At 46.5% G+C, this 27,296-nt stretch overlaps 1 protein-coding gene across 12 annotated transcripts in view; it reads left to right on the forward strand.

The window, feature by feature from the left end:
- The window catches only part of TTPAL (alpha tocopherol transfer protein like), a 47,321-nt gene that overhangs the window by 12,429 nt on the left and 7,596 nt on the right, over positions 1-27,296 (forward strand). The window contains exons 1-5 of one of the 12 annotated variants that reach the window (XM_077948683.1): positions 16,239-16,301; positions 17,075-17,513; positions 20,079-20,538; positions 24,812-25,005; positions 27,073-27,183. In XM_077948683.1, coding sequence (XP_077804809.1) covers positions 20,094-20,538; positions 24,812-25,005; positions 27,073-27,183 — 750 coding nt within the window. In that variant the 5' untranslated portion in view covers positions 16,239-16,301; positions 17,075-17,513; positions 20,079-20,093. 12 annotated transcript variants of the gene reach the window in all.

Consider the following 27,296-nt stretch of genomic DNA (forward strand, 5'->3'; position numbering starts at 1 on the left):
GTGTATGTGTATATGTATATATATATGTATATATGAGTATATATATGTATATGTATATATATGTATATATGTATATATATGTATATATGTAATACACAAATTTTTTAAATCCCACAGAGTGATATGCCCTATTAGAAAATCTTTGATAATATTCTCTAATGAGATGTTTGCAAGGTTAAAAGGTGATAAAGTTTGTGACTCTCTTGCTCTATTTTAGGCTTTCATAGTAAGAGCTCAGTGTTTAATGTAAACGGCATTGTTAAATGTAACAGCAGTATTCATATAGCATCGTTATTATCACGGCTTTTTGTATTTATTTCTATTGCCAACAGATTGGAGCGCCCCCGAGTGTTTAATGTGTTATAGTACCTCAGTTATTACAAAGAGCACCCTAAACCCAAGTTTGTAGTCTCAACGCCAAAGGGCGATGCTTTTCTTTTCTTTCACTCCAGTGCCACACAAAAAAGGACCAAAACATGACCTCCTGGGAGCAAAGAAACACCAGGTTGCCTAAGGAGAGGTGAACTGGCCCAGGCTGGAAACAGAGCAGGTCAAATCTCCCGCGCTGATCAGTGCTGGGATCGTGCCTGTGAACAGCCACTGCACTCGCCGGTCTCTCAAAAAAAAAAAAAAAAAAAAAAGCAGCAAAATTCACATCAGATCAATGGGTCCCCAGGTCAGCTCAAGCCCTGCCCATGATCACTCTCTGAAACGTGTCAGAAAGAAGGCAGAAGGGAATACGCAGCTACCTCCCTTTGATGCAAGCACATTGCAAATATCATCTCGTTTCACAGGAGCTCACATAATATTTGAAGGTGGCATCAGACGGACTACAAAAATGCTTTTGTATTACTGTGGTATTATATTCTATAGTCACAGCTAGCTTTCAGTGACGGCTTCCTGTGTCCCAGGTACCCTACTAGGCGCTAGAGGTCCATGGTTAGCTTTGATCTTTAAAATGACCTGGGAGGAATATATTCTTTTGTAGCCTGCTCTTTTCCCTTCAGCAGTACACTTTGGGCATCTTTCCATGTCAATAAATAGAGCTGGGTCGGAAGTACCTGATTCAAAGGCTGAGAAACTTAAACAGTCAGCAGCCACTGCCCAGGTGAAGATCAATAATAGTTAACATTTATTGAGTGCTTTATTACACACCAGGCCCTCCACTCATTGTTTAAGGTGAACTCTCTCGCATTTGATCCTTGAGGCAATCCCAAGGTAGCTTCTATTATTATTCAGATGGAGAATCTGAAGCCCAGAGAAGCAAAGGAACACAGTTGAGGTCAGACAGCTGGTGTTTAATGGCAGAGGTGGGATTCAAACCCAGGTCCCTCTGATTCAGGCGCTGGGCTCTCGGCCAGCACATTTGGAGGACAACATGGAGGAGGATGCAAGGGGAGTCTTCCAAGTGGGGAAAGGATCCACTGACAAAGGCTGAAGACAGGCAGGAGGGTGGTGTGGGCCCAGGCCATTGTCCTCTATGGAAATGACAGTAAGGCTTCCTGGAGGTGACACCATTTGGACTAATTCTATGTCTCCAGCCGATAAAGGAGGTCTTTTTATAACTTACCAGTTCCTGAGCATATGTCCAGTGAGACATACGTGGATTCAAATCCTCATTGTTCCACTCTAGTTTAAAAAAAAAAAAAAATCAGCATTATCACCAGACCTACAGTGGTTTGCGCCTATAATTCCAACACTTTGGGAGGCCAAGGCAGGTGGATCACCTGAGGTCAGGAGTTCGAGACCAGACTGGCCAACATAGTGAAACCCCATCTCCACTAAAAATACAAAAATTAGCTGGGCGTGGTGGTGCACGCCCGTAATCCCAGCTACTCGGGAGGCTGAGACAGGAGAATCGTTTAAACCCAGAAGGTGGAGGTTGCAGTGAGCCAAGAACATGCCACTGCATTTCAGCCTGGGTGACAAAGCGAGACTCAGTCTCAAAAATAAAAATAAAAATAAAAAATAAACAGCATTGTTGAGATATAATTGATGTTCAATACATACTGCAATTGAATCATTTGATGAGTTTCAACATATGTACATACCCAAGGAACCATCACCACAATCAAGATGCCAAGTGTTTCAATTGCTTCCAAAAGCTCCCTCATGCTGGTTTATAAGTCATCCCCTATTCATCCCACCACCCCATTTCCAGGTAACCATCATCGCTATAGGTTGCTTTCTTTCACTATAGATGGCTTTACATTTTCTGGGATTTTATAGAAATGAAATCATGCTATATGTACTCTTTATTAATTTTTTTTTTTTTGTATACAAAGCCTCTCTCTGTTGCCCAGGCTGGGAGTGCAGTGGCGAAAACTTGGCTCACTGAAACCTCTGCCCCTGCGGGTGTTCAAGCAATTCTCCTGCCTCAGCCTCACTAGTAGCTGGCATCACAGGCGTGTGCTACCATACCTGGATAATTTTCTTTTGTGTGTGTGTGTGTTTTTAGTAGAGACGAGGTTTCACCATGTTGGTCAGGCTGGTCTCGAACTCCTGAGCTCAGATAATCCACCCACCTCGGCCTCCCAAAGTGCTGGGATTATAGGCATGAGCCGCTGCCCCTGGCCAATATGTACTCTTTCTGTCTGACTTCTCTCATTCAGCATAATTATTTTGTCATTTATCCATGCTATTGCACATATCAATAATTTGTCTTTTTTTATTGCTAAGTAGGATTGAGATGTAGATGCACATATATCAGATTGGTGCAAAAGTAATTGTGGTTTTGACTGTTACTTTTTTTTTTTTTTTGAGACAGGGTCTTGCTCTGTTGCCCATGCTGGAGTGCAATGGTGCAATCTCAGCTCACTGCAACCTCTGCATCCAGGTTCAAGCGATTCTCCTGCCTCAGCCTCCTGAGTAGCTGGGACTACAGGCATGCACCACCATGCTCGGCTAATTTTTGTATTTTTAGTAGAGACAGGGTTTCACCATGTTGGCCAGGCTGGTCTTGAACTCCTGGCCTCAAGAAATCCGCCTGCCTCGGCCTCTCAAAGTGCTGGGATTACAGGCATGAGCCACCATGCCCGGCCATTTTGCCATTACTTTTAATGGCAAAACCGCAATTACTTTTGCACCAACCTAATAGCTCTCACAGGTGAAGCACGGTGGCTCACACCTGTAATCCCAACACTTTGGGAGGCTGAGACAAGCAGATCACTTGAGCCCAGGAGTTTGAGACCAGCCTGGGCCACATAGCGAAACCCTGTCGCTACTAAACACCAAAAAATTAGCCAGGCATGGTGCTGTGTGCCTGTCTATAGTCTCAGCTACTCAGGAGGTTGAAGTGGGAGAATCACTTGAGCCCTGAAGTCGAGCTGCAGTGAGCCGTGATTGCACCACTGCACTCCCCTTTGTCTCCAACAAACAACAAAGAAAGATACAGATGCCACAGTTTCTTTATCCACGTCCCTGGGCATGTTATTGTTTCCTCCAGTTTTTGACTATTACAAATAAAACTGCTATGAACATTCATGTACATGTCTTTGAGTGGACAAATGCTTTCATTACCCAGGAATACAACTGCTCGTCACATAAGCGTATGTTTAACTTTTTAAGAAACTGCAAACTACTTCCCGGCCTGGCTTTTTAAACTGTAATCATTTTAGATGCACTCATTTTTTTTTAACCTGTGGATCTAATAGCTCGTTTTTTAGACTCTCTGGGCCTCAGTTTTTTCATGTGTAAAATGGAGATAATTGGTCAGGTGCGGTGGCTCATGCCTGTAATCCCAGCACTTTAGGAGGCCGAGGCAGGCAGATCACTTGAGGTCAGGAGTTCGAGACCAGCCTGGACAACATGGTGAAACCCCATCTCTACTAAAAATACAAAAATTAGCTGGGCATGGTGGTGCACACCTGTAGTCCCAGCTACTCAGGAGGCTGAAGCAGGAGAATAGCATGAACCCGGGAGGCGGAGGTTGCAGTGAGCCAACATCGTGCCACTGTACTCCAGCCTGGCGACAGAGCAAGAATCCATCTCAAAAAAAAAAAAAAAAAAAAAGAGATAATTATATCAGCTTTGAAAGATAGTGAAGACAGAGTGAACTAGCACATAAGCACATATGCAGCACGTAGAACAGGGACTGGGACATAGTAAGGGTTCCATAAGGGGTGGGTTGTTGTTGTTGTTGTTGTTGGTTTTGAGATGGAGTCTCGTGCAGTGTTACAATGTCAGCTCACTGCAACCTCTGCCTCCCAGGTTCAAGTGATTCTCCTGCCTCAGCCTCTCGAGTAGCTGGGATTACAGGCACACACCACCACGCCTGGCTAATTTTTGTATTTTTAGCGGAGACTAGGTTTCACCATGTTAGCCACGCTGGTTTCGAACTCCCGACGTCAGGTGATCCACCTGCTTCGACCTCCCAAAGTGCTGGATTACAGGTGTGAGCCACCACGCCCAGCCAAGGGAGATTATTTTATTACAATTGAACCACAGCTGTCCTGTGATCTGGCCACTTACCCCAGGATACAGCATCCTCAACTAGACGGCAAAAAGCCACTTCCTTTGCACTTAGTCAGTGCTGTTAGCCTGGAGAAATAACAATAGCACCATCGACTGTGCCAGGCACTATCCTCGGTACTTTTGTATGTTGAATCCTTGCAAAGCCCTGTGAGGTGGGTCAGTGTTTGCCTTCTGTATCACAGATGAGAAAACTGGGATGTAGTAACCAGTCATTGGCCAAGGTCACACAGCAGTGAAGTAATGGTACTGTGAATTGAATCTACGTAGTTTGATTTAGGATCTAGAAGTTTCACTAATGGATTACCTAGCTCAGAGCTAGTGAAATAGCCCAGTCACAAAACCACGTCCTGATGCCCAGAATCATCTTCAGCTCCTCAGACACAGAGCCTGAGGCAAAGATTAGGTACTGTGTGATTTATAAAGGAAAGAACCTATAAGGGATGAAGGGAAGCAAGACAGGGAGGGAAACAAGCAAAGATGTGGTCTCAGGTAAAGTCTAGCAAAAAGGCTGGCTTTGTGTACCTCTGTACGAGTCGGCTGTTGGCTGCCAGCCACCCTGTGGGTGAGAGGAATAAACTCCAGGGTGACGTGATTCCTGAGATGGCAGTTCTCAGTAGAAATGGAAATAGTAAGCCATTAGAAGCCAACAACTGAAGCTTCTGGGGGGATGGTATTGGTGTGCTAGCCCATGAAGGGCTCAAGAGGTTCCCAGAGGCATGCTTCTTGCCTGCCTAATGAAGCAAGTTCTAGAACATTCTGGAACATTCACTTCCTAGACTTGTTTTGGAGAATCCTTCTCACTGAGAGCAGAATGTTGAAGAAACCTGGCCTGTGACATAATCAAAGCACACCTTCATTTTTATCTCCCAGTGTCCCTTCTAAGATGTATTTGGTGGAGAAACATTTTCCCTGCCACTGAGTGAAATCTCCCCCTTACTCTTCTGCTCGTTCTGAGGAAACAGGTAATTCTATGGTCACTTTAGGTCACAAATATACTCAATTTAGAAATGAGAATGTCCAGTGAAGCTTCTAACCAAAATTCCCAATTTGATTTAGGGCTTAAACCTTCTCCCCTCGCTCTCAGGCCTGCTGCAGGGAGGTGGTGTGGGTGGCTCCTTCTCTATCTCTCCTTCCCTCATCTACACGTGGGGTACAGTGGGGGGTGTTGGAGATAGCAAGGGGGGAGAAAGGGTCTCCCTTGAGCTGCAACCATCCTGGCTGGCTTCAAGCTGCCCCTTTCTGTCGTGGGCTCCATGGAGACGGCCACTGTCACAGGGGCCCTCTCACTCTTGACCTTGGCGGATGCACCTCTCCTCATAGGGGTCCCTTGCAAGTCATTCATCAGCCCTTAGGAACTCAACATCCAACTCAAGCTTCTTGCTGCTGCCACACCTCTGCCCCTCCAGGAGGCTCTAGGGGACAGGACCCAAGAGGACCCCTTGTAGGTGCTCTCTGCCAACGCTGGTCCACGGGAAACACACCAGCCAGCAGCCTGTGCCCTGAAAGTCCTGGGAATGTGGCTGACCTTAGCACACCCACACTGTGGCTCCTGCACCGATTCAGCCAGGCAGCCTGTTTCTCTCAGCCTCTAGATGCCCATGCCCACATGAGACCACTGGGCCGGCTCATAATGGCCACACATTAATCTCTACAAATAGTAGCCCCTCTCATGAAAGAGCCCTCATGACCCCATTCCACTCTTCCGAGGAGATGGCCACCAAAGAACTCTTTGCCTCCTCTTCCCACCCTAGGAGAATGTGGGGGATATAGGGGTAATAATAAAGGTAGGGGTTTTGGGTAGTCACGGCCAAATTTTAGCAGCTATGGGTTTTGACTGGGGCTCTTAAAAAACAGTTACTGGTTGTCACAGCAGAGCTTTCTAGAAACATCTTACAAGTCACTTCCACCACCCCGAGCTTCCGTTTTTTCATATCCTTACTGGGGTGACAACACCTTACTGGGGGGTTGTTGTGAGGGCTGAGTGAAGTAGTGAATTTGCGGAGCTGACACTCCAGGATTCCACAATCACAGACCTGCAAATTCCATCTCCGTGGGACCATTTAGAAGTGATGTGGCTTCTCTGAGTCTGTTTACTCCTTTGTCAAATGGAAGAGCCTCTACTCCATCGCATCTCTGTAAGGTTAAGTGAATACATATGACATGCTTAGCACGGGACCTGGCACCTGGTAAGAACTCAGTCCATGCTAGGTGCTATTAATACAATGGTGGGTGGCTGGTACTGATGGAGGGGATGTGGGACCTCCACCCCTTCCATTTCTCTCACTATTCCAGGCCCTGTTTTGGAAATGCTTCAGCCAGGCTGGGATCCAGGGCCCCTGGGAACAGAGAGGACATGCTGTACCTCCAAGCAGCCATGCTGACTCAGGTTGGGAAATCAGTGTGTGACCACAAAAACACAGCCAGGTTCTTCCCACTTCTGGGAAATCCGCACAGCCAACCCACGGGCATCTCTTTACCCCGTCCCGAGAGGTGGCCAGCTCCATTCTAGGACCTGATTGGGCGGCTTGTGAGCACAAGGCTGGCACACTGAGAAAAAGGAGTCTCTTGCCCCTTAGGGAACCCCAGGCCCAGGGGTCACAAGCTTTGCACGACCCTCTGATTGGGGTCAAACATGTCTGGTGTTTGCCAAGCCTCTGACTTCCCCCAGCCCGCATCTGGACACTTCTCAAGCCAAGCCAGGCTCCGGACCACTGGTTGGGCAACCCATGACCTCAAACTGGGTCAGACCCATCAGATGAGCATCTGTTTAAGAGTATAGGACATTTTGTTCTTTAGAATCCCAAGGGTCAGAGTATGAACCCTCCCCGTCCCCGATTCAAACTCCTCCCCCACCACCTACTGCCATTTGTTTACTCTGTTACTTTGAGCAAGTTTTTCAGCTCTCTGAGTTCTAGTTTTCCTATCCACCAAATGCAGACTAACAAGTACCTTCACCTTCCAGGGTTGATGTGAGATTCAGGTAGTGAATGTCAAAGGATGGCACACACATTAGCAGGCACTCCAAAAGGGGGAGCTATTATTGCAAACAGGGCACTAGACACCAAGTGAAAAACAGTATGGTATATATGGTACAGTGGATAAGAGGGCAGAGCTGAGAGCCAGACTGCCTGGGTTCCAAACCTGCTAGTCAGGTGTGGTGGCTCATGCCTGTAATCCTAGCACTTTGCGAGGTCAAGGCGGGTGGATCACTTGAGGCCAGGAGTTTGAGACCAACCTGGCCAATAAAACCCCATCTCTACTCAAAATACAAATAAAATTAGCCGGGCGTGATGGCATGTGCCTGTAATCCTAGCTAATCAGGAGGCTGAGGCAGGAGAATCGCCTGAACCCAGGAGGCAGAGGTTGCAGTGAGCCAAGACTGTGCCACTGCGCTCCAGCCTGGGCCACAGAGTGAGACGCTGCCTCAAAACAAGACAATACAAAACAAAACAGGCTGCCTTGCCAACCTCCTGTGTGGCCACAGGGAATCTCTCTAAGCCTCAGTTTTCTTCTCTGTAAAATGGGAATAACCATAATACAGTTATGAGGATTCAATTAGATTAGTTGCACTGGAAACAGTGCCTGTCACATAGTATTACCTAATAACCGTTACCGATTTTTTATTTTACTTTTTCCAGTCTCGGCCCCAGTTGGGAAGCATGAACTATTTTTAATTAGCCACACAAGTTAGCAATGTCGGTAACGGTGCTGAAATCACACAGGTCAGTGTTTTGAACAAAATTCACCTGGAAGTCATATTTAGTGAGCACCTACCTATCTACCTGGTGCTAACAGAAGCCATACATTTAGATACATGTATATGTACATGTATACACTCATATGCACACACACATACTGTGAAGTAGGTATTGCTGTCTTCATTTTTTAAAACCTTTATATTATAGAGCAAAACAGATGCAGAAAACCACACAAATTAAATTTGTAGCAGCCAGATGCAGTGGCTCACACCTGTAATCCCAGCACTTTGAGAAGCAGAGGTGAGTAGATTGCTTGAGCCCAGGAGTTTGAGATCAACCTGGGCAACATGGCAAAACCTGAAACCCCATCTCTATGAAAAATACATAAATTAGCCGGGCATGGTGGCATGTACCTGTAGCCCCAGTTACTCAGGAGGCTGAAGTAGGAGGATTACTTGAGTCTGGGGAGGTCTGAGGCTACAGTGAGCTGAGATCACACTGCTGTACTCCACCCCGGGCAACAAAGTGAGACCCTAGCTCAAAAAAAAAAAAAAAAAAATTGTAGCTTAGTGAGTTATATTAAGGCAAACACCCTGTAACCACCACCCAGGTCAAGAAACAGAATTTTTTCAGCCACCTCAGGGTTCCCCTCCCCACCTCACCAGGTACTCCATACCAATCACAGCCCCTCCCCCCAAAATAATCACTAATCCGACTATTAATTACTTCCTTGCGTTTCTTCATGACTTACTCATCTGAGTGTGCATCCCTAGATGTTATTGTTTAGTTGTGTCCACTTTTTATTTTTATTTATTTATTTTTTGTTGACATGGAGTCTCATTCAACTGCCCAGGCGATGACACGATCTCGGCTCACTGCAACCACCGTCTCCCGGGTTCAAGAGATTCTCCCGTCTCAGCCTCCCCAGTAGCTGGGATTACAGGCACCCACCATCATGCCCGGCTAATTTTTATATTTTAGTGGAGATGGGGTTTCACCACATTGGCCAGGCTGGTCTTGAACTCCTGACCTCAGGTGATCCACCTGCCTCGGCCTCCCAAAGTGCTGGGATTACAGGCGTGAGCCACCACACCCAGCCATGTCCACTTTTTAAAAGCCTCTTGTGTGTGTGTGTGTGTGTGTGTGTGTTTTCTTTTGTTTTTTAGGAGACAAGGTCTCACTCTGTCTTGCAGGAGGGAGCGCACCGGTGCAATCTTGGCTCACTGCAGCCTTGAACACCCCAGGCTCAGGTGATCCTCTTACCTCAGCCTCCAGAGTAGCCAGGACTACAGGCATGTGCCACCACACCTGGCTAATTTTTGTATTTTTTTGTAGAGACAGGGTTTTACCATGTTGCCAAGGCTGGTCTTGAACTCCTGGCCTCAAAAGATCCTCCCATTTAGGTCTCCAAAAGTGCTGGAACTACTGGTGTGAGCCACAGTGCCCAGCCAAAAGCCTCTTTTATTAATCCAAAAGCCTCTTTTTAAAAATAGTCTACAGGTTCTCCTTTCCATCCTTTTCTCTTCCTTGAAGTTTATCTGTTGAATTCAGGCTGTTTTACGTGTAGTTTCTCAAAGTCTGAATTTTGTCAATTGCATCCTCATAGTACAATATAACACGGCCCTCTGACCTCTGCATTGCCTGCAAATTAGCAGCTGGATCAGACTCAGGGTCCATCTTTTTGGCATGATTATAGCTGGTGCTGGACTCCTTTCCAAGCAGCTCCTACAAGGCTGGAGTTTGTTCCTTTTTTGATGTTAGCTGCCATTGTGTACAATGGCTAGATACATTCATTCACTGTAAATAACAAAATGGCAATATTGCATCATTTTGTTTTCATGTATTAGCTGTAGTAATTTTATAGGAAGCTTCTTCCCTTTATCTATTATTTGGTTTCCCAGTGCTACAGTTCATTTAGGAAAGGCAGGAGAATGACTAGATTCTTTATTTACCTAGTTTTCAAGAATACAATTTATTTCCATGCCATCGTCAGAAGGTGATTGATTTGCTGGATATCATTATGAACCCAGGGTTTTAAACATATTTGATGAGTTTCAATCAACTGCAAGTATTATCTTTGTTGCAGCTAACATTGTTTCATCTGCAGGCTGGCTTCTAAGTCCTTTTGGTGTGACCCTGGTAGCCTTTGATAGCTTCCTTGTTAACTGACATGACAAGATATTTCAGGCTCATTTTGTATATCTCCTGCTACAGATCTGGAATGAGTAATTTCTTCAAGAACTCTTTTTGTTTTTATTAATCAAAACTATTATCTGGGTGCAAGATATGCTCATTGCTACAAGATGACCATGGTTTAAGTCTTTTTTAGTAGCTAGAACTAGGTATTGTATATATGAATACACACATATACATTTCCTTTAAAAGTAGTCTCAAGTTCACATTGATATATCCAATGTAAATAGAGTTGTATAGGATGTTTATGGAACCTATTCTGTATTACATCTGTAGTTCCTTTCTTCCACACTTGGAATCTTTCGTTTTCAAGGATACAGGGGCTGATATAATGGAAAGATGCCATAATTACTGGTTAAAATGACTCAATAATTCACAGGGATTAAAAACTCCTTTAAACCTTAGGTTGTGTGGCAAACATCTTACACTCGCCCACTACTGGAGTTGGCAAAACGCTTTCCAGTTTCAGCCGCCGTTTTCCCAACAACACGTGAATACATGTTGCAATTTTAGCACTCTCCGTGTCTCAGGCCCGTCAGACACCTTGCTGCTTCCCTTCTGTTTCCACTGCACAGAGATGCCAGTGACATGCAGGCCTTGTAGCTGTTGGTGATTTGTCCCCACTTGTGTTTTGGAATTCATGAAGATGCCTTGTCACTTAGTTTTGTGGTAAACGTGTTTATGAATTTTTTTCTATTTTTGTTTGGGGGTTTGGGGAGATTCAAATCTATGCTAGGCATTATTGCCTCCATCTTTCCAGAATTCCCCAGTTGGTATTATTTTCACAGATGAGGAAACTGAACCCCAGGGGAAATGTGATTTGCCCAAGATCACACAGCCAGCGACAGCACAGAAATGTATGTGAGGTCACCTGCTTTCATGCAAGGTACAGAGAAGATACCTGATGTGGACCGCTCCCTCCTCATCTTCCTCTCTATTTCCACTGGTCAGTGTCTTTACAGGATTCTGGGGGGTTTGGGGGGGGCCTTTTTGTTTGTTTTTTGAGGTGGAGTCTTCCTCTGTTGCTTAGGCTGGAGTACAGTGGCATGATCTCGGTTCACTGCAACCTCCACCTGCCGGATTCAAATGATTCTCCTGCTTAAGCCTCCCGAGTAGCTGGGATTACAAGCACCCACCAGCACACCCAGCTAATTTTTGTACTTTTAGGAGAGATGGGGTTTCACCATGTTGGCCAGGCTAGTCTCGAAATCCTGGCCTCAAGTCATCCTCCTGCCTCGGCCTCCCAAAGTGCTGGGATTACAAGTGTGAGCCACCGTGCCTGGCCCCATGATTCTGTTATTGACAATCAAATGAGATTATCCATGCAAAGAGCTCATCACTGTACCAATGAAAGCATTCAATAACTGGTAGCAGTTAGTATAGGATTTTACAGTTGATGAAACCAAGGGCTGGAGAGACAGATAATTGTTCCACTGTTACACAGCTGGTAAGTGACACAGGCTTTCTCAGGTCTGTCTGACCAGAACCTAACATTCTTTCTCCCACACTAGTGGTTCTTAATTTGGAGCAGCTTTGTCTCCCAGGTGGTATTTGGCAATGTCTGGAGCTATCTTTGGTTTTCATCACTGTGAATGTGGAGTGCTACTGTCATCTAGTGGGTAAAGCCTAGGAATGACATTAAACATCCTACATCTCTCCCACACCCCCGAAACAAAGACTTTTCCAGCTCCAAATGTCAATAGTGCTAAGGTTGAGAAATTATGCCCTATACTGTGGTGCCATCCTAAATAAGCCTTACCAGGTGAGGCATGGTGGCTCACACCTGTAATCCCAGCACTTTGGGAGGCTGAGGCAAGATCATCTGAGGTCAGGAGTTCAAGACTAGCCTGGCCAACATGGTGAAACCCGTCTCTACTAAAAATACAAAAATTAGCCAGGCACAGTGGTGCACACCTTTAGCCCCAGCTACTAGGGAAGCTGAGGCAGGAGAATCGCTGGAACCCAGGGGGTACAGGTTGCAGTGAGTCAAGATTGCACCACTGCACTCCAGCCTGGGTGACAGAGTGGCACTCTGTCTCAAAAAAATAAAAATAAAAATAAAAATAAATAAGTCTTACCTTAGAATCAATACTAAGGCTGGTCCTAGGAGATTTTCTGAGCTCAGAATCACAGGCCCTGAACATAGACAGCTCAGTCATGTCTAGCCTCCTCCAGCATGTACGCAATGCAGTGTCAAGATTTTTTTTCTTCAGAGGCTGGATGAAACTAGGAGAGCAGGATTTTTGGAACCTTCCAAACCAAGACACAGGGCAAGCAGCCCCCGGTGATCTTGCTGCTTGAGAGTGGGTGATCATCACCGATAAACAGACATTTCATGATACAATGTGCCGGAACTCTGCACATGCCTTTTTTTTTTTTTTTTTTTTTTTTTTTTGAGACAGAGTCTCTCTCTGTCACCCAGGCTGTAGTGCAGTGGCATGATCTTGGCTCACTGCAACCTCTGCCCCCCAGGTACAAGCTATTTTCCTGCCTCAGCCTCCTGAGTAGCTGGGAATACAGGCGTGCGCCACCACACCCAGGTAGGATTTTTTGTGTTTTTAGTAGAGACAGGGTTTCACCCTGTTGGCCAGGCTGGTCCTGAACTCCTAGCCTCGGGTGGTCTGCCCGCCTCGGCCTCCCAAAGTGCTGGGGTTACAGATGTGAGTCACCGTGCTTGACCTGCACATGCTGTTCTATGACATCCTCCCAAGGACCCCTCTAAACAAGGGCCATATTCCCATTTTATACATAAGGAAATGAGTCTTTTGAAGAGGTTGTTCAGACTCCATAAATTCTGAGTGTCCAAGGCAGAGAAGACAGACATCAAATACCAGCTCAAACACTTAGTCATCACGTGCCTTTGGGCAATTTTTTGTCCTTCTCTGATCCTTTTTCCCAACCTATAAAAACAGAGACAGGGCTACAGGACCTTTAGGACAAAGTAAAACTTGGGACCATGGTGTCATACAGGCTTGAATTGATACCTAGCTCTCTCTTTCATATCTTGAGCCCTTAGGAGACTTTCTCTTTCTCAATATTTCACATTATTTTACTTTATTATTATTTTTTGAGACGGAGTCTCGCTCTGTTGCCCAGCCTGGAGTGCAATGGCATGATCTTGACTGACTGCAACCTCCACCTTCCGGGTTCAAGTGATTCTCCTGCCTCAGCCTCTAGAGTAGCTGGGATTACAGGCACCTGCCACCATGCCTGGTTAATGTGTCTATTTTTAGCAGACACGGGATTTCACCATGTTGGCCAGGCTGGTCTCAAACTCCTGACCTCAAGTGATCCACCACTCTGGCCTCCCAAATTGCTGGGATTACAGGCGTGAGCCACCAGGCCTGGCCTCTTTCTGGATTTTAGTTTCCTCTTCTGTAAATGGGACAATGCTAACTTGCTGTTCACAGGGTCATTGTAAGGTGAAATTAAGATCATACAAGCACAGTGCCTGGTATATATAATCATTCAAAAAGCAGAAACTCTTTTTGTTGTCATTGTTTATCGGAGACTTTCTAATCCTGAGGTAATCTGGTTCTCTAAAATGTGATAACGGCCCTCAGTTGAGAGAAGGGGCAGGGATTTCTGGGGCATCTCTGAATCCTCTCCCTGACCTGCCCTTGAGACCAAGTTCTTCTCCTGCTGGCAGCATCTAGGATTGCCATCTGGGCTCCAGGCACCAGTAGTAGGTCCTAGGTTTGGGTGGAGGAGAGGGGCTTATTCCAATACCTAGGACAGAATGGTTAGGACAGGGTCATCCCTCACCCTTTGCCACAAGAGCTGCCATTTGGCAGGGCGCAGGAGCCCGGGCAGCCTCCTAGGTGGTTGGGATTACAGGCCTGGCTAATTTTTGTATTTTTAGTAGAGACAGGGTTTCACCAGGTTTGCCAGGCTGGTCTCAAACTCCTGAACTCAGGTGATCCACCTGCCTTGACTTCTCAAAGTGCTGAGATTATAGGCATGAGCCACCGCGCCCGGCTGTTTTGGGGGTTTTCTTTTTGAGACAGAGTCTCGCTCTGTCACCCAGGCTGGAGTGCAGTGGCATGATCTCGGCTCACTGCAACTTCTGCCTCCCGGTTTCAAGTGATTCTCCTGCCTCAGCCTCCCGGGTAGTTGGGATTACAGGCGTGTGCCACCATGCCCAGCTAATTTTTGTATTTTTAGTAGAGACGGGGTTTCACCATGTTGGCTAGGGTGGTCTCGTCGTACTCCTGACCTCAAGTGATCCACCTGCTTCAGTCTCCCAAAGTGCTGGGATTACAGCCACTGTACCCGGCCTTACCTTACGTGTTAAAAGATTTCACAGATGTGATTAATGTAAGGATCTTGAGATGGTAAGATTATTCTGGATTATCTGGGTGAGCCCAGTGTAATCCCAAGAGTCCTTACAAGAAAAGGGAAGCAGGAGGATCAGTCAGTAGTAGATGTGACAACAGAAGCAAGAGGTTGAGGTGATTTGAAGAAGGGGCCATAAGCTAAGGAATGCAGGTGACCTCTACAAACTGTAAAAGGAAAGGAACTGATATGCTTCCTCAAAATCCCCAGAAAGAATGCAGTCTTGCCAACACCTTGATTTCAGACTTTTGACCTAGAGAACAGCAAGAGAATATATCTGTGTTGTTTCAATCCATGAAGTTTGCAGTAATTCCTTGTAACAGTAACGGGAACATAATACGTAGATTTAGCAAAGAAAACAAAATCCAGGATGCCCAGTTGTCATATTTGAATTTCCTATAAACAACAATTTTTAAAGTATAAATGTATCCCAAATGTTGCATAAGACACGTGTGTGTGTGTGTGTGTGTGTGTGTGTGTGTTTGGAAAGGAACATACTTAAATGTTTATCTAAAATTCAAACTGTAGTGAATGTTCTATATTTTGTCTGTCAATCCTAGAAGTGGTGAAACTGAAAGCAGGAGTCAAAACTCATGATTCGCAGGTCCCCTCCACACTGCTGCCCCCTGCCCCTCAATCTAGTATCTGGCAGAAACTGCCACTTTCTTGTGGCCCTCATGGGTCACTTACCATCTTCTTGGGACTCCTCCTGCTCCTGGGGTAAGAAAACGAAAAGACTGTTTAAGGTCGTCTCTTTGGGCTCAGAGTTCTCCTGGACCACCAGAATTTCTCTCTAGAAATGGCTTAGTGTCTACTCTGCCTCAGAGGGACCTAGGAGATTTGCCTCAAAGTTGCAGTTGCACAAAATACTTGCGGGGGGATCTTATTGACTGGGGTGGGAGTTAGTAAAGCCTTTGTCTGGAGGGAACGTCATGAACCCCAAAGCAGGAAAAAAGTAATTATTGAATCAGGCTCCAGAGCAAGAATCAGGTTTCAGATAACGAAACAGAAGCCCAAGGAGGAATGGGGACTTGCTCCAGGTCACTCAGTTAATGACAGACAGACGTCCCCTGGTTTGGAATCTCCCCTTTTGGAGCAGCCAGTCCTGACAGCAGCCGTAGCTGGGGGGAGATCTAGAATGCTAATCCTGAGGTCTGGGTTTGAAGCCCTTTACGGCCTTGATTGCCAGTTTCCCTTTCCTGAAATAGGGGAAATGCATAAATATGAGGAGTTAATGAGATCATTGGATGTTAAACAACAGGTGCATGTTAGCATGTTCCTGGAAAATGGCAGCGTCTTTCCTTCCTTCTTTGAGCCTCAGTTTCCCCATCTATAAGTCGCGTTTGACAAGCGGCTGGTACCCAGCCATTCCAGGTCCACAGCACGGAGCTCTGACAGCCAGAGGGCGACTGAACGCCAGCGTTGCGGGGAAGTGTCACACATGCGCGCTCCTAGGCGGAGCCCCGCCTCCCACGCCCCGGAACGTCACTTCCGGCGCGAGGGGCCGGGCCGGCCGGGCAGGGAGTGCGGGTCGGTTCTGTGCGCGCTGCCGGACGAGGCTCCCGCCGCCGATTGACCCGCGCTCCGCCCGTAGCCGGGCCGGTGAGTGCCCGCGAGCCTGTCCGTGTGCCGTGGGGGCTAAGGAGAGGGACCCCTGAGAGGGAGGGATAACCGGAAGTGGGGACCAGAGGAGCGAGAGACCCCAGGAAATGGGGACACCTGGGGAGGGGGTGACAGCCGGAAGTGGGGGCCTCGGAAGGTTGTCCACGGGATGTGGGGTCTGGGGGCTCTAGGAGAGATGGCTTCCTGACCTCCTCTTGTTGAGAGGAAGGAGTGAAAAGGAAAGTGATGCTCCAGAAAGCGATGGGTTTCAGGTGGGGGAGATCTCTGGCTTCACCCTTACCAATGGTGTCTGTATCTCAGTCATATGCCCGCCTGTCAGCTCATTCACCAGCCTGTGACTGAGCCCTGCTGAGCGCTCGGCATTGCTGAGTCCCTGGAGAGTCAACATGAAGTTCCAGGTGGAGGGTAGAGATTAGAAGACCAGGGTGGGGCTAGATGCATCCTTGCTCTGCCTCACCGGGTGTGCCCCCTTGGGCGCATCGCTTAACCTATAGCCTCCGCTGATGTGTACAGACCACTGCCATGTGCCAGGCACTGGGGGTGGCAGTGGACATGGAAGACAAGCCCTCTGCCCTCGTGGAACTTACATTCTAGGGGACAGTCCTTTTTGTCTTTTGTAAAATGGGAACAGTAATAGCGCTCTCACCAAATACTGTGAAGATTAAATGAGGAAATGGGTAAAGGGCTTAGCAATGCTTGATACATGGTAAAATGCTCAAGTATGCATTCTCTTCATTCCACTATGATGTAAGCTTCATTAGGCGAGGAATTATATTTGCGTCTGTGTTCCCAGTGCCTGTGAGCACAGTGCCTGACATACATGGTAGGTGATCAGTAATTATTTGATAAATGAGTGGGTGGTAAAACTGACTCTGGAGAGTTCTATGTAAACGCCCATGGCATTGGACTGTAATTCTAAAAAAGAAATAGGAACCCAGTTCTGTGGAAAACTGGAGGGAATCACCCTCAGGGAGTTTGGGAAGGATTCACAAAGGAGGTGACATGGCAGCTGGGCCTTGAAGGCCATGAGCTGTCGAGTTAGGAACAAATTAGAAGAGGAAATTCCAGGCAGAGTGTATCAGAAGTGCACGAGTTGTTCCAAGGATGATGGCTCATAGTTTGTTTTGACTGGCATTTAATGTGCATCAAGATGGGATGAGATGGAAAATGAGGCTGGAGAGGGGCTTTGAGGTGAGGCTTGTACCTTGTGAACACTGTGGTTTGTCGCTCAGGTAGACACTAGATGGGACTGCAGGCATCTCTTGGTGGCTTCCATAAAAACAAAGCCATAGGTGTTCCATTCCTCACTTAGCATATCTCTGCCAACCAGACTAAAGTCATTCAACAAATATTTATGGAGTGCAGACTATGTGTCTAACACCACGTTAGGTGCTGGGTTTAAGGTAATGAACAAGACAAACTTGGATGTTGCTCACAAATTGCCAACAGACAATTGCAACAGGGTGGGAGAAGTGCGGGCCACCTAACCTGGCCTGAGGGTCAGCGAAGGCTACCTACTCCAGGCCACCAGCATCTCTCAGCTGGATTATTACAATAGCCTCTAAATGGTCTCTGCTTCGGTCCTCACCCCCTTAGAGTCCATTCCCAAGACAGCAGAGTGGTCCTTTAAAAAAAAAAAAGTATATATATATATATATATATATATATATATATATATATAGTAAATATATATATATATAGTAAATATATATATATATATTTTTTTACTTATTTGAGATGGAGTCACGCTCTGTCGCCCAAGCTGGAGTGCAGTGATATGATCTCAGCTCACTGCAACCTCTGCTTCCTGGTTTCAATCGATTATCATGCTTCAACCTCCCAAGCAGCTGGCACTACAGGCCCACACCACCATGCCTGGCTAATTTTTGTATTTTTAGTAGAGACAGGGTTTCACCATGTTGGCCAGGCTGGTCTCGAACTCCTGACCTCAGGTGATCCATCCACCTCAGCCCATCAAAGTATTGGGCTTATAGGCGTGAGTCACCACACACAGCCCGAGAAAAAAATTTTAAAATTAGCCAGTTGTGGTGGTGGTGTGCGCTTATAGTCCCAGCTACCTGGGAGGCTGAGGCAGGAGGATTGCTTGAACTTAGGAGTTCGAGGTTGCAGAGAGCTATGATTGCGCCACTGCACTTTAGCCTGGGTGACACAGCAAGACCCTGTCTCTTAAAAAACAAAAAAGTGCATGAGTTCGGGTCCTCTAAGAAGCAGACACTAGGACGAGATTAGACATGCTAGAAATTTAGAGGCAACCGTTGTGAAGGACAACACCTGGGGAGGGAGCTGGTGAAGTCAGGAAGAGCCACGGGCAGTGATGCAGATCAGCTCCTGTGAATGTTTGGGCAGCAAGTCTCCGACTGCAGGGCAGTCCCAACAAAGGTTTGGCCAGGCCCTCAAGCAAACACTGCCTGTTAGAGGAGTCCCATGTCTCACTAAATCATTGGCTAGGAGCAGTGGGGCCACAGAAGGGCTGCGGAAAGTTGTGGCTTCCCCTGGATAGTGGATCCTAGAGGGACAGCTACTGGAGGCCCTTCATCAATTACGTTTTCCCAGCAGGAGATCTGACCGGCACATATGTTACATGGGTATGTGGTAAAAAATTCAAACAGTACAGTAAAAATCCTCTTTCTCATCTTAAATCTTCACTTGTCCAGTTCTGTTCCCTAGAGATAACCATTGGTAAGTTTCTTATTATGTCCTTCCAGAAGTTTTGTGTGCATTCACAAGTGTATATATATAGTTTTAAAACGTGATTTTCTGTACACTATTCTGCAACTTGCTTTTTTAACGTATCAATTCATAAACATCTGCCTAATTCCTTTTCATGATTGACTAGTACCCCATTCGTATGGTAATATTATTTAACCAGTCTCCCCTGATGGGCAGTTAAGGTGTTTCCAATCTTGTCATTATAATCAATACTTGTGAAGGTCATGTGCATATTTTGCACATATATACAAGTATATGTCCTAGAAATGGAATTGCTGACCCAAAGGGCATGTGGGTTTTCATTCTGAAGATATTGACAACTGCCCTCCAAAGAGGCTGTCAATTTATACTCCCAGCAGCAGCAAACATATCAGAGTATGTTATTTTATCTTATTTTTGCCAATCTGAATCTCAGAGTTTTTTGTTTGTTTGTTTTTTAAGACAGAGTCTTGCTCTGGCTGAGTGCAGTGGCGCCATCTCAGCTCACTGCAACCTCTACCTCCTGGGTTCAAGCAATTCTTCTGCCTCAGCATCCCAAGTAGCTGAGATTACAGGTGCCCACCACACCCGTCTAATTTTTGTGTTTTTAGTAGAGACGGGATTTCACCATGTTGGCCAGGCTGGTCTCAAAGTCTTACCCCAGGCGATCCACCCACCCCGACCTCCTAAAGTGCTGGGATTACAGGTGTGAGCCACCACGCCTGGCCTCAGAGTTGTTTTAATTCACATTTATTTAATGATGACTAAGGTTGAGCACCTATTAATACATTTATAAGGAAGGCCCTGGTATTTATGAGGGAGTATATAGTCTGCTGTAGCTGCTGGCTGCCTCCCTGGGGACTAACAGCAGCCAGCCTGGGGTCAGACTTGCGTGTGTGGTTTAGATCCCGATCATTGCCCCCAGTTGAGAAACACTGCCCTGAGGTTACTTGGCTTTTACAGAAGTGTTCCTGTCCCCTACACTGGGCTGCCCTGGGATTTGAAATAAGCACTTGTTAACTTTGCTTAGGGCTTCTGTGTTGGCAGGGACCCTGGTAGCTAATGTCAGAAGAAAGTGACTCTCTGAGAACCAGCCCTTCTGTGGCCTCACTCTCTGAAAATGAGCTGCCGCCACCACCTGAGCCTCCGGGCTACGTGTGCTCACTGACAGAAGAACTGGTCACGAAAGCCCGGGAAGAGCTGCAGGAAAAGCCGGAATGGAGACTTCGAGATGTGCAGGCCCTTCGTGACATGGTGCGGAAGGAGTACCCGAACCTGAGCACGTCCCTTGACGACGCCTTCCTGCTGCGCTTCCTCCGAGCCCGCAAGTTTGATTACGACCGGGCCCTGCAGCTCCTCATCAACTACCACAGCTGTAGGAGAAGCTGGCCCGAAGTCTTCAATAACTTGAAGCCATCAGCCTTAAAAGATGTCCTTGCTTCTGGGTTCCTCACCGTGCTGCCCCACACTGACCCCAGGGGCTGCCATGTCGTCTGCATCCGCCCAGGTATCTCCCTAGACTGTTGTGGGGCGGGTGTGTCCAGTCTTTGCAGTGTGTCCATTCAGCACCCTGTCCTCCTTTCCAAGTCCCTTTTTTACCCCTCCTTTGTCATAGTCAAGGCTTTTTTGATTGCAAATAACAAAAACCTACTCAAACCAACTTCAGAAAAAGGGAGGATTTAGTCGAAGGAGACAGGAGTACCTCCCAGAACCAGAGAACTGAAGGCGCGGCAGTTCTTACTAGGGCCTAGAACCAAGAATCAGACTGCCACCAGGAGCCAAGACAGCCATTCTCCCTGTCCCTGCCTGACAGTCTGTGTATCCTTCAGCCACATATTTCTTCCTTTTGCGTATCTTCTTCACACTTTTTTCTGTGTATGGCTGTCCCACTCCTGTGCACAGTTAAATCTGGCACCCGCTCAGCTCTCAGGTTTGCCTGACCACCCAATTAAGTTCCTCAACGCAGATTCCAGATTTCTAGCGGGGAGCATCAGGTGGGGCCTAAGAACCTGCCCCTGGCCATAGGATACAAGCATGGCTGCCAGGGCCCTCCCTGAGCCCTCTTTGTGAATAGGTTGAGGTACAGGTATCAGTGCAAGGGTGTGGACTAGGCAGACACCTGGAAAGTGCCTCCTCTGTGCCTCCTCCAGCCTTTCCTTCCTCTCCTCTATTTTGTGGAGCCACTGACACGATTCACTTTGGATTTGTTTTTTGATCTTCGCATTTCTTGGCAGTAATTAGGATACCTTACATTTCTTTGTCATGGCAGTTTACGAATGGGGGCTCTCTGCCACTAAAAGAGCATTTAGAAATACTCCCCAGCCAGGAGCAGCGGCTCATACCTGTAATCCCAGCACTTTGCGGGGGTGAGGGAGAAGGACTACTTGTGGCCAGGAGTTTGAGACCAGCCTGGGCAACATAGTGAGACTTTGTCTCTACCGAAAATTTAAAAAAAGAAAAGAAAAGAAAGAAAGAAATGCTCCCCAAAGAGCATTTCACAATGACCAGGGGCAGCCAGAACTCAAGATTTCTGATTCTTAGGCCTGTTCTCTTCCATGACACCAAAAGCATTATAAACTTTGGAATGTTCTACTCCATTCCTAGCCTCAACATTTTCCATCAGACCACAGCTGAGAGAAGAATGGAAAGTAAGGATGCAATGTTCTCCCTAAGTAAGCCAGGGAATGAGAACACACTAATAGCCCTCTTCTGCTCATTCATATAAACACCCTCTTGAAGGGAAGTTTGATGGGGAGTGGACACCTCCATGCACTTTCCTCTGCCTTTACTCATTCCCCAAACTCTCCATTGTCTTCAGACTTTACTATGATGTACCAAGACCACTGTTAATGGCTTACCTGCTATTTTAGGTACTTGCCAAAATTAGTGTTTATTTTAAAATAAGCAATACAGTACAGATTTTAGGGCACCAAGAGATCTGGAAACCAGTCAGCAGGTTTTTCTGCTGCTCCTCTGTACTCAACTCATAAGAATATTACAACACAGTCAGATATTACAACACTGATTGCACCTTTGCTTGCACAGTTTCAACCCTTTGCTCGTGAGATGAATTTTTTCCCCATATGTCTGGAGCAGATCTGGACCCCTTTCCACCGACCCAGCGTTTTAGGAAGAGGCATACAGAGAAACATTTCTTCTCAATTGGGTATCAGCTTTGCCTTTATTAAAGCTCTTTTGAGACATGTGATTGAAAGGGATGATATCCAGTTACATAGAGGCAGGGTTAATTGGCATCAATGTTAAACAGCAAGCTGGCACAATTCGGGGACAAAGATCTTTCATGAGAATTTTGCATATATCAGGCCAGGTGCGGTGGCTCATGCCTGTAATCCCAGCACTTTGGGAGACTGAGGCAGGTGGATCATGAGGTCAGGAGCTCGAGACCAGCCTGGCCAACATGGTAAACCGCCCCCCGCCCCCGCCACCCCGCCCCTCTCTACTAAAAATACAAAAAGCTGGGCGTGGTGGTACATGCCTATAATCCTAACTGTCCCGGAGGCTGAGGCAGGAGAATCGCTTGAACCCGGGAGGCAGAGGTTGCAATGAGCTGAGATCATGCCACTGCACTCCAGCGTGGGTGACAGAGCAGGACTCCGTCAAAAAAATAAAAATAAAAAAGAATTTTGCATGTATCACATATCCCATTGTTGGCAAACGTGAGGTTTTATCTTTTAAGAAAGAGGCACATAGATTTTGCTGGGATTTTCTTGAGAACAGTGGTAGATTTTGCTGGGATTTTCTTGAGAACAGTGGTTAACAGTAAAATGTGGGCATTTTCATTTTTTTTTTTTTCCCAAAGAGAGGAAAGAAATCATTAAATACACGGGGCGTATTAGAAAAGTATCCACCTTGGAAAGAGGAGGGGAACACAGCACTATGCTCCATCCTCACAGTACCCCTGTCAAGGTTGTGTATGAGTCAAGACTCAGCTTTTATTTAAGACAGAGTCTCGCTCTGTTGCCCAAGTTGGAGTGCGGTGGCGTGATCTCGACTCACTGCAACCTCTGCCTCCTGGGTTCAAGTGATTCTTCTGCCTCAGCCTCCCAAGTAGCTGAGACTACAGGTGTGCACCACCATGCCTGGCTAATTTTTGTATTTTCAGTAGAGATAGGGTTTCACCATGTTGGCCAGCCTGGTCTTTTTTTTTTTTTTTTTTTTTTTTTGAGACGGAGTCTGGCTCTGTCGCCCAGGCTGGGGTGCAGTGGCCGGATCTCAGCTCACTGCAAGCTCCGCCTCCCAGGTTTACGCCATTCTCCTGCCTCAGCCTCCCGAGTAGCTGGGACTACAGGCACTACAGGCGCCCGCCACCTCGCCTGGCTAGTTTTTTTGTATTTTTTAGTAGAGATGGGGTTTCACCGTGTTAGCCAGGATGGTCTCGATCTCCTGACCTCATGATCTGCCCGTCTCGGCCTCCCAAAGTGCTAGGATTACAGGCTTGAGCCACCTCGCCCGGCCTGTATTTTCAGTAGAGACAGGGTTTCACCAAGTTGGCCAGGCTGGTCTTGAACTCCTGACCTCCAATGATCCACCCGCCTTGGCCTCCCAAAGTGTTGGGATTACAGGCGTGAGCCACCACATCTGGCCAAGACTCAGTCTTTGTGTGGCAAGTGACAGAAAGCCAACTCACATTGGCTGAAACAAACAAAAAAACTCAGTTGTTCAGATAACTGAAGTCCAGCCGTATTTCGATTCAGGGGCCCAAACTCTGGCACTGGAAAGCTGTCCCCACCACTGCTGTCCTCAACAGGGGCTTCATTCCCAGGCCAGCTCTCTTGCCTCATGGGGCCTGTGAATCTCAGACTCACCGCCTCAAAACTACAAGAGGGAAGAGAGATCTCTTTCCAAAGGGCCAGGGTCCTAGAATTGAGTCTCCTTGACTCTGCTTGACCTGGCTTGGATCACACACTGTGGCCAGAAGGATGTGCTGTCAGATTGGCCAATCACTGGCCAATCAATCCCCAATCACTTGCTCACTTCTGGAGTCAGGAGTCAAGTCAGTTCTATCCAAATTGCATGGCTAGAGTGGAAGGAGGTGGTTCCATAAGGAAAATCAGGTTGGTGCTATGAAGACAAGGGGAGATACATGATGGCAGAAAGCACAGATGTCCATGAAGGTAGGCATTATCACCCTATTCTACTTATGAGGACATTAGGGCTTAGAGTGAGGTATTATAGTAACATGCCCAAAGTCACACAGTTAGTAACATTCAAACCTCAGGTGTGTCTGACTTCAGAGTGCATCTTTTTTTTTTGAGACAGGGTCTCACCCTGTCACCCAGGCTGGAGTACAGTGGCATGATCACTGCAGCCTCAATCTCCTGAGCTCAAGTGATCCTCCCACCTCAGCCTCCCAAGTAGTGGGTCTACAGCCACGCCCCACCACACCTGGCTAATGTTTGTGTATTTTGTAGAGATGGGGTTTCGCCATGTTGCCTGGGCTGGTCTTGAATTCCTGGGCTTAAGCAATCCTCCCACCTCGGCCTTCCAAAGTAGTGGGATTACAGGCATGAGCCACTGTGCCCAGCCCGAGCTCATGCTCTTAACCTCAACACTCAATTGTATTTGCATCGCAAAATGTGCTACTGTTTGGAGTTAAGAAACCAGCTGCTGCTTATTATTCCATTTACTAACCTAAATAGAGTCATGGCTACTAGAGTATCTTTCTTTTCCATTTTGAAACAACAGTGATAGGAGATAAATCTTTGATCCCTTATTTATATTAACTTCTGTAACATACTGTCAATCTCTTATGACCTTAGACAGATGGATACCGAGCAACTATCCAATTACCGAAAACATCAGAGCCATATACTTGACCTTAGAAAAACTCATTCAGTCTGAAGAAACCCAGGTGAATGGAATTGTAATTCTTGCAGACTACAAAGGAGTGAGTTTATCAAAAGCATCTCACTTTGGCCCTTTTATAGCCAAAAAGGTGATTGGCATCCTCCAGGTAAGACCCCTATCTGTCCTGCCTGTTTCGTTGTGACTTTGGCTTTCCCCAGGGCCTGTCCATTTACTGTGGGTCTCACATGATACACAAACTGCACATCCCACACCTACAATCTGAAAAACACAAAAGCATTATGTGAAGAAATTTAAAAGTCCTATTTACCACTTGTTCTCATCAGTCTCTCAAGTACTCTCTGGAATAGGTACTTCAGGAAGGCAAGAATCCAAAAAACTAGGGAACTGCTTTTTGCCTTTTTTTGGTCTGGAAGGCAGAGGAAAAATTCTCCTAACAAAACTGGCTGGGCGCAGTGGCTTATGCCTGTAATCCCAACACTTTGGGAGGCTGAGGCAGGTGGATCACTTAAGGTCAGGAGTTTGAGACCAGCCTGGCCAACATGGTAAAACCCCGTCTCTACCAAAAATACAAAAATTACCTGCGCATGCTGGCAGGCAACTGTGATCCCAGCTACTTGGGAGGCTGAGGCAGGAGAATCACTTGAACCCGGGAGGCGGAGGTTGCAGTGAGCTGAGATCGCGCCATTGCATCCAGCATGGGCAAGAACAGCAAAACTCTGTCCCCAAAAAAATTTTTGAAAAACTTTTAAGAAATTATGCTTCTGCGTAAGGTGCTGGAGCCCCTCCTGCCCTCTGTGGACCTGGGAGATATGGCATTCTGTTGGGCTGTATTTTGGTCAAATGCTTCACACCTCATGTTGTTTCAGAACATTCACTGGGGACTGTGGTGCTCCCTCCATATCTACACCGTGTTTAATGGCTTGTACAGTGCTTTACAGTCATCAGGGCCCATTCAGTCCCTCAACGAATCCTCTGAGATAGGCAAGGCAAGAACTATTTTTCCTTTTTGATAGATGGGGAAATGGAGACCTAGAGAAAATATAGCCTGTCACAGCTGTGACAGGTTTTGATTACTTGTTCAACACCCGCCACATGGGGTGTTGTCCTTTGTGAACTATGGGGCACCAGTGATATAGTAGCTCTTTTTACTGGATTCTACAAATGTTTCAGTCCCTGTGGTGCACCAGGTTTATTATTTAAATAAATCAGTTTACATTTGGACATTATCAAACATTTGGATTCTGGCTTTGAGCCAACCCTGGCTTTCCTTCGCTGGCACTGCTTTTGATGCCTCCTGCTGAATACCATGTAGATTCAAGTGCCAGGATCAAGAGTGTGGATCAGTGTTAGTACTGTAAGATCATCTGGAGAGGAGAAAAAATTAAGTAAGTTTGGGAAATGCTATATAGCATGTCCCTTTCAGTTTAAGAATGTCCAATTCTTAAACTGTAAGAATTTACATGTTAAAGGCTCTGAACAGGACTGCAGTTAAGGAAACCACTTGATTATGCTTAGTGGACTGCGTTTCTCAAACTGATTTGCCTGCTGTGGAGCCCTGTTTTGTATAACCTCTAATATCCTGAGAAATATACTTTGGGCAACACTGATCTAGAAGGTCTGATGTTTGCTGGATCCGTCCCTGTAGACTCAGACTGTTTTCTGCTATAAGAGCATCATCTCTTCGTATGTTTGCTTCTCTTCTTCTTTTTTTTTTTTTTTTTTTTGAGATGGAGTCTTGCTTTGTCATCCAGGCTGGAGTACGGTGGCACGATCTTGGCTCACTGCAACCTCTGCCTCCAGGGTTCAAGCAGTTCTCCAGCCTCAGCCTCCCAAGTAGCTGGGATTACAGGCGTGTGCCATCACGCCCAGCTAATTTTTGTATTTTTAGTGGAGATGGGAGTTCACCATGTTGGCCAGGCTGGTCTCGAACTCCTGACCTCAAGTGATTCGCCCGCCTCGGCCTCCCAGAGTGCTGGGATTACAGGTGTGAGCCACCATGCCCAGCCTCCATTTGCCTCTCTTCTAACCCAGTTTTGGGTCCCAGGAAAGACTTTCCCTGAGGCCCATCTTCTAGTTAGGCCCCTCCTCATTGAGGAGGCCATAAGGATCAGATCAGACTGATGTTGGGGCTGAAAATGAAGATTTAACTCTGGGGAGGAAGGAGTGGAAAGATTCTCCAGATGTTCTAAACCCCTTTGCCTTTCCCATACAGGATGGTTTCCCCATTCGGATAAAAGCAGTCCATGTTGTGAATGAACCTCGAATATTTAAAGGCATTTTTGCCATCATAAAACCATTTCTAAAGGAGAAAATAGCAAACAGAGTAAGTGATGATCCTATTGACTTCAGATTTTTCTTTCCCTCCATTGATTTATTTGTGACATCTGATACTTGTTTATTATTTTTGCCCTGTAACGACTCATTTGGAAAGTACAG

This window comes from Macaca mulatta, chromosome 10 (assembly GCF_049350105.2).
Source record: "Macaca mulatta isolate MMU2019108-1 chromosome 10, T2T-MMU8v2.0, whole genome shotgun sequence".
Classification (NCBI taxonomy): Eukaryota; Metazoa; Chordata; class Mammalia; order Primates; family Cercopithecidae; genus Macaca; species Macaca mulatta.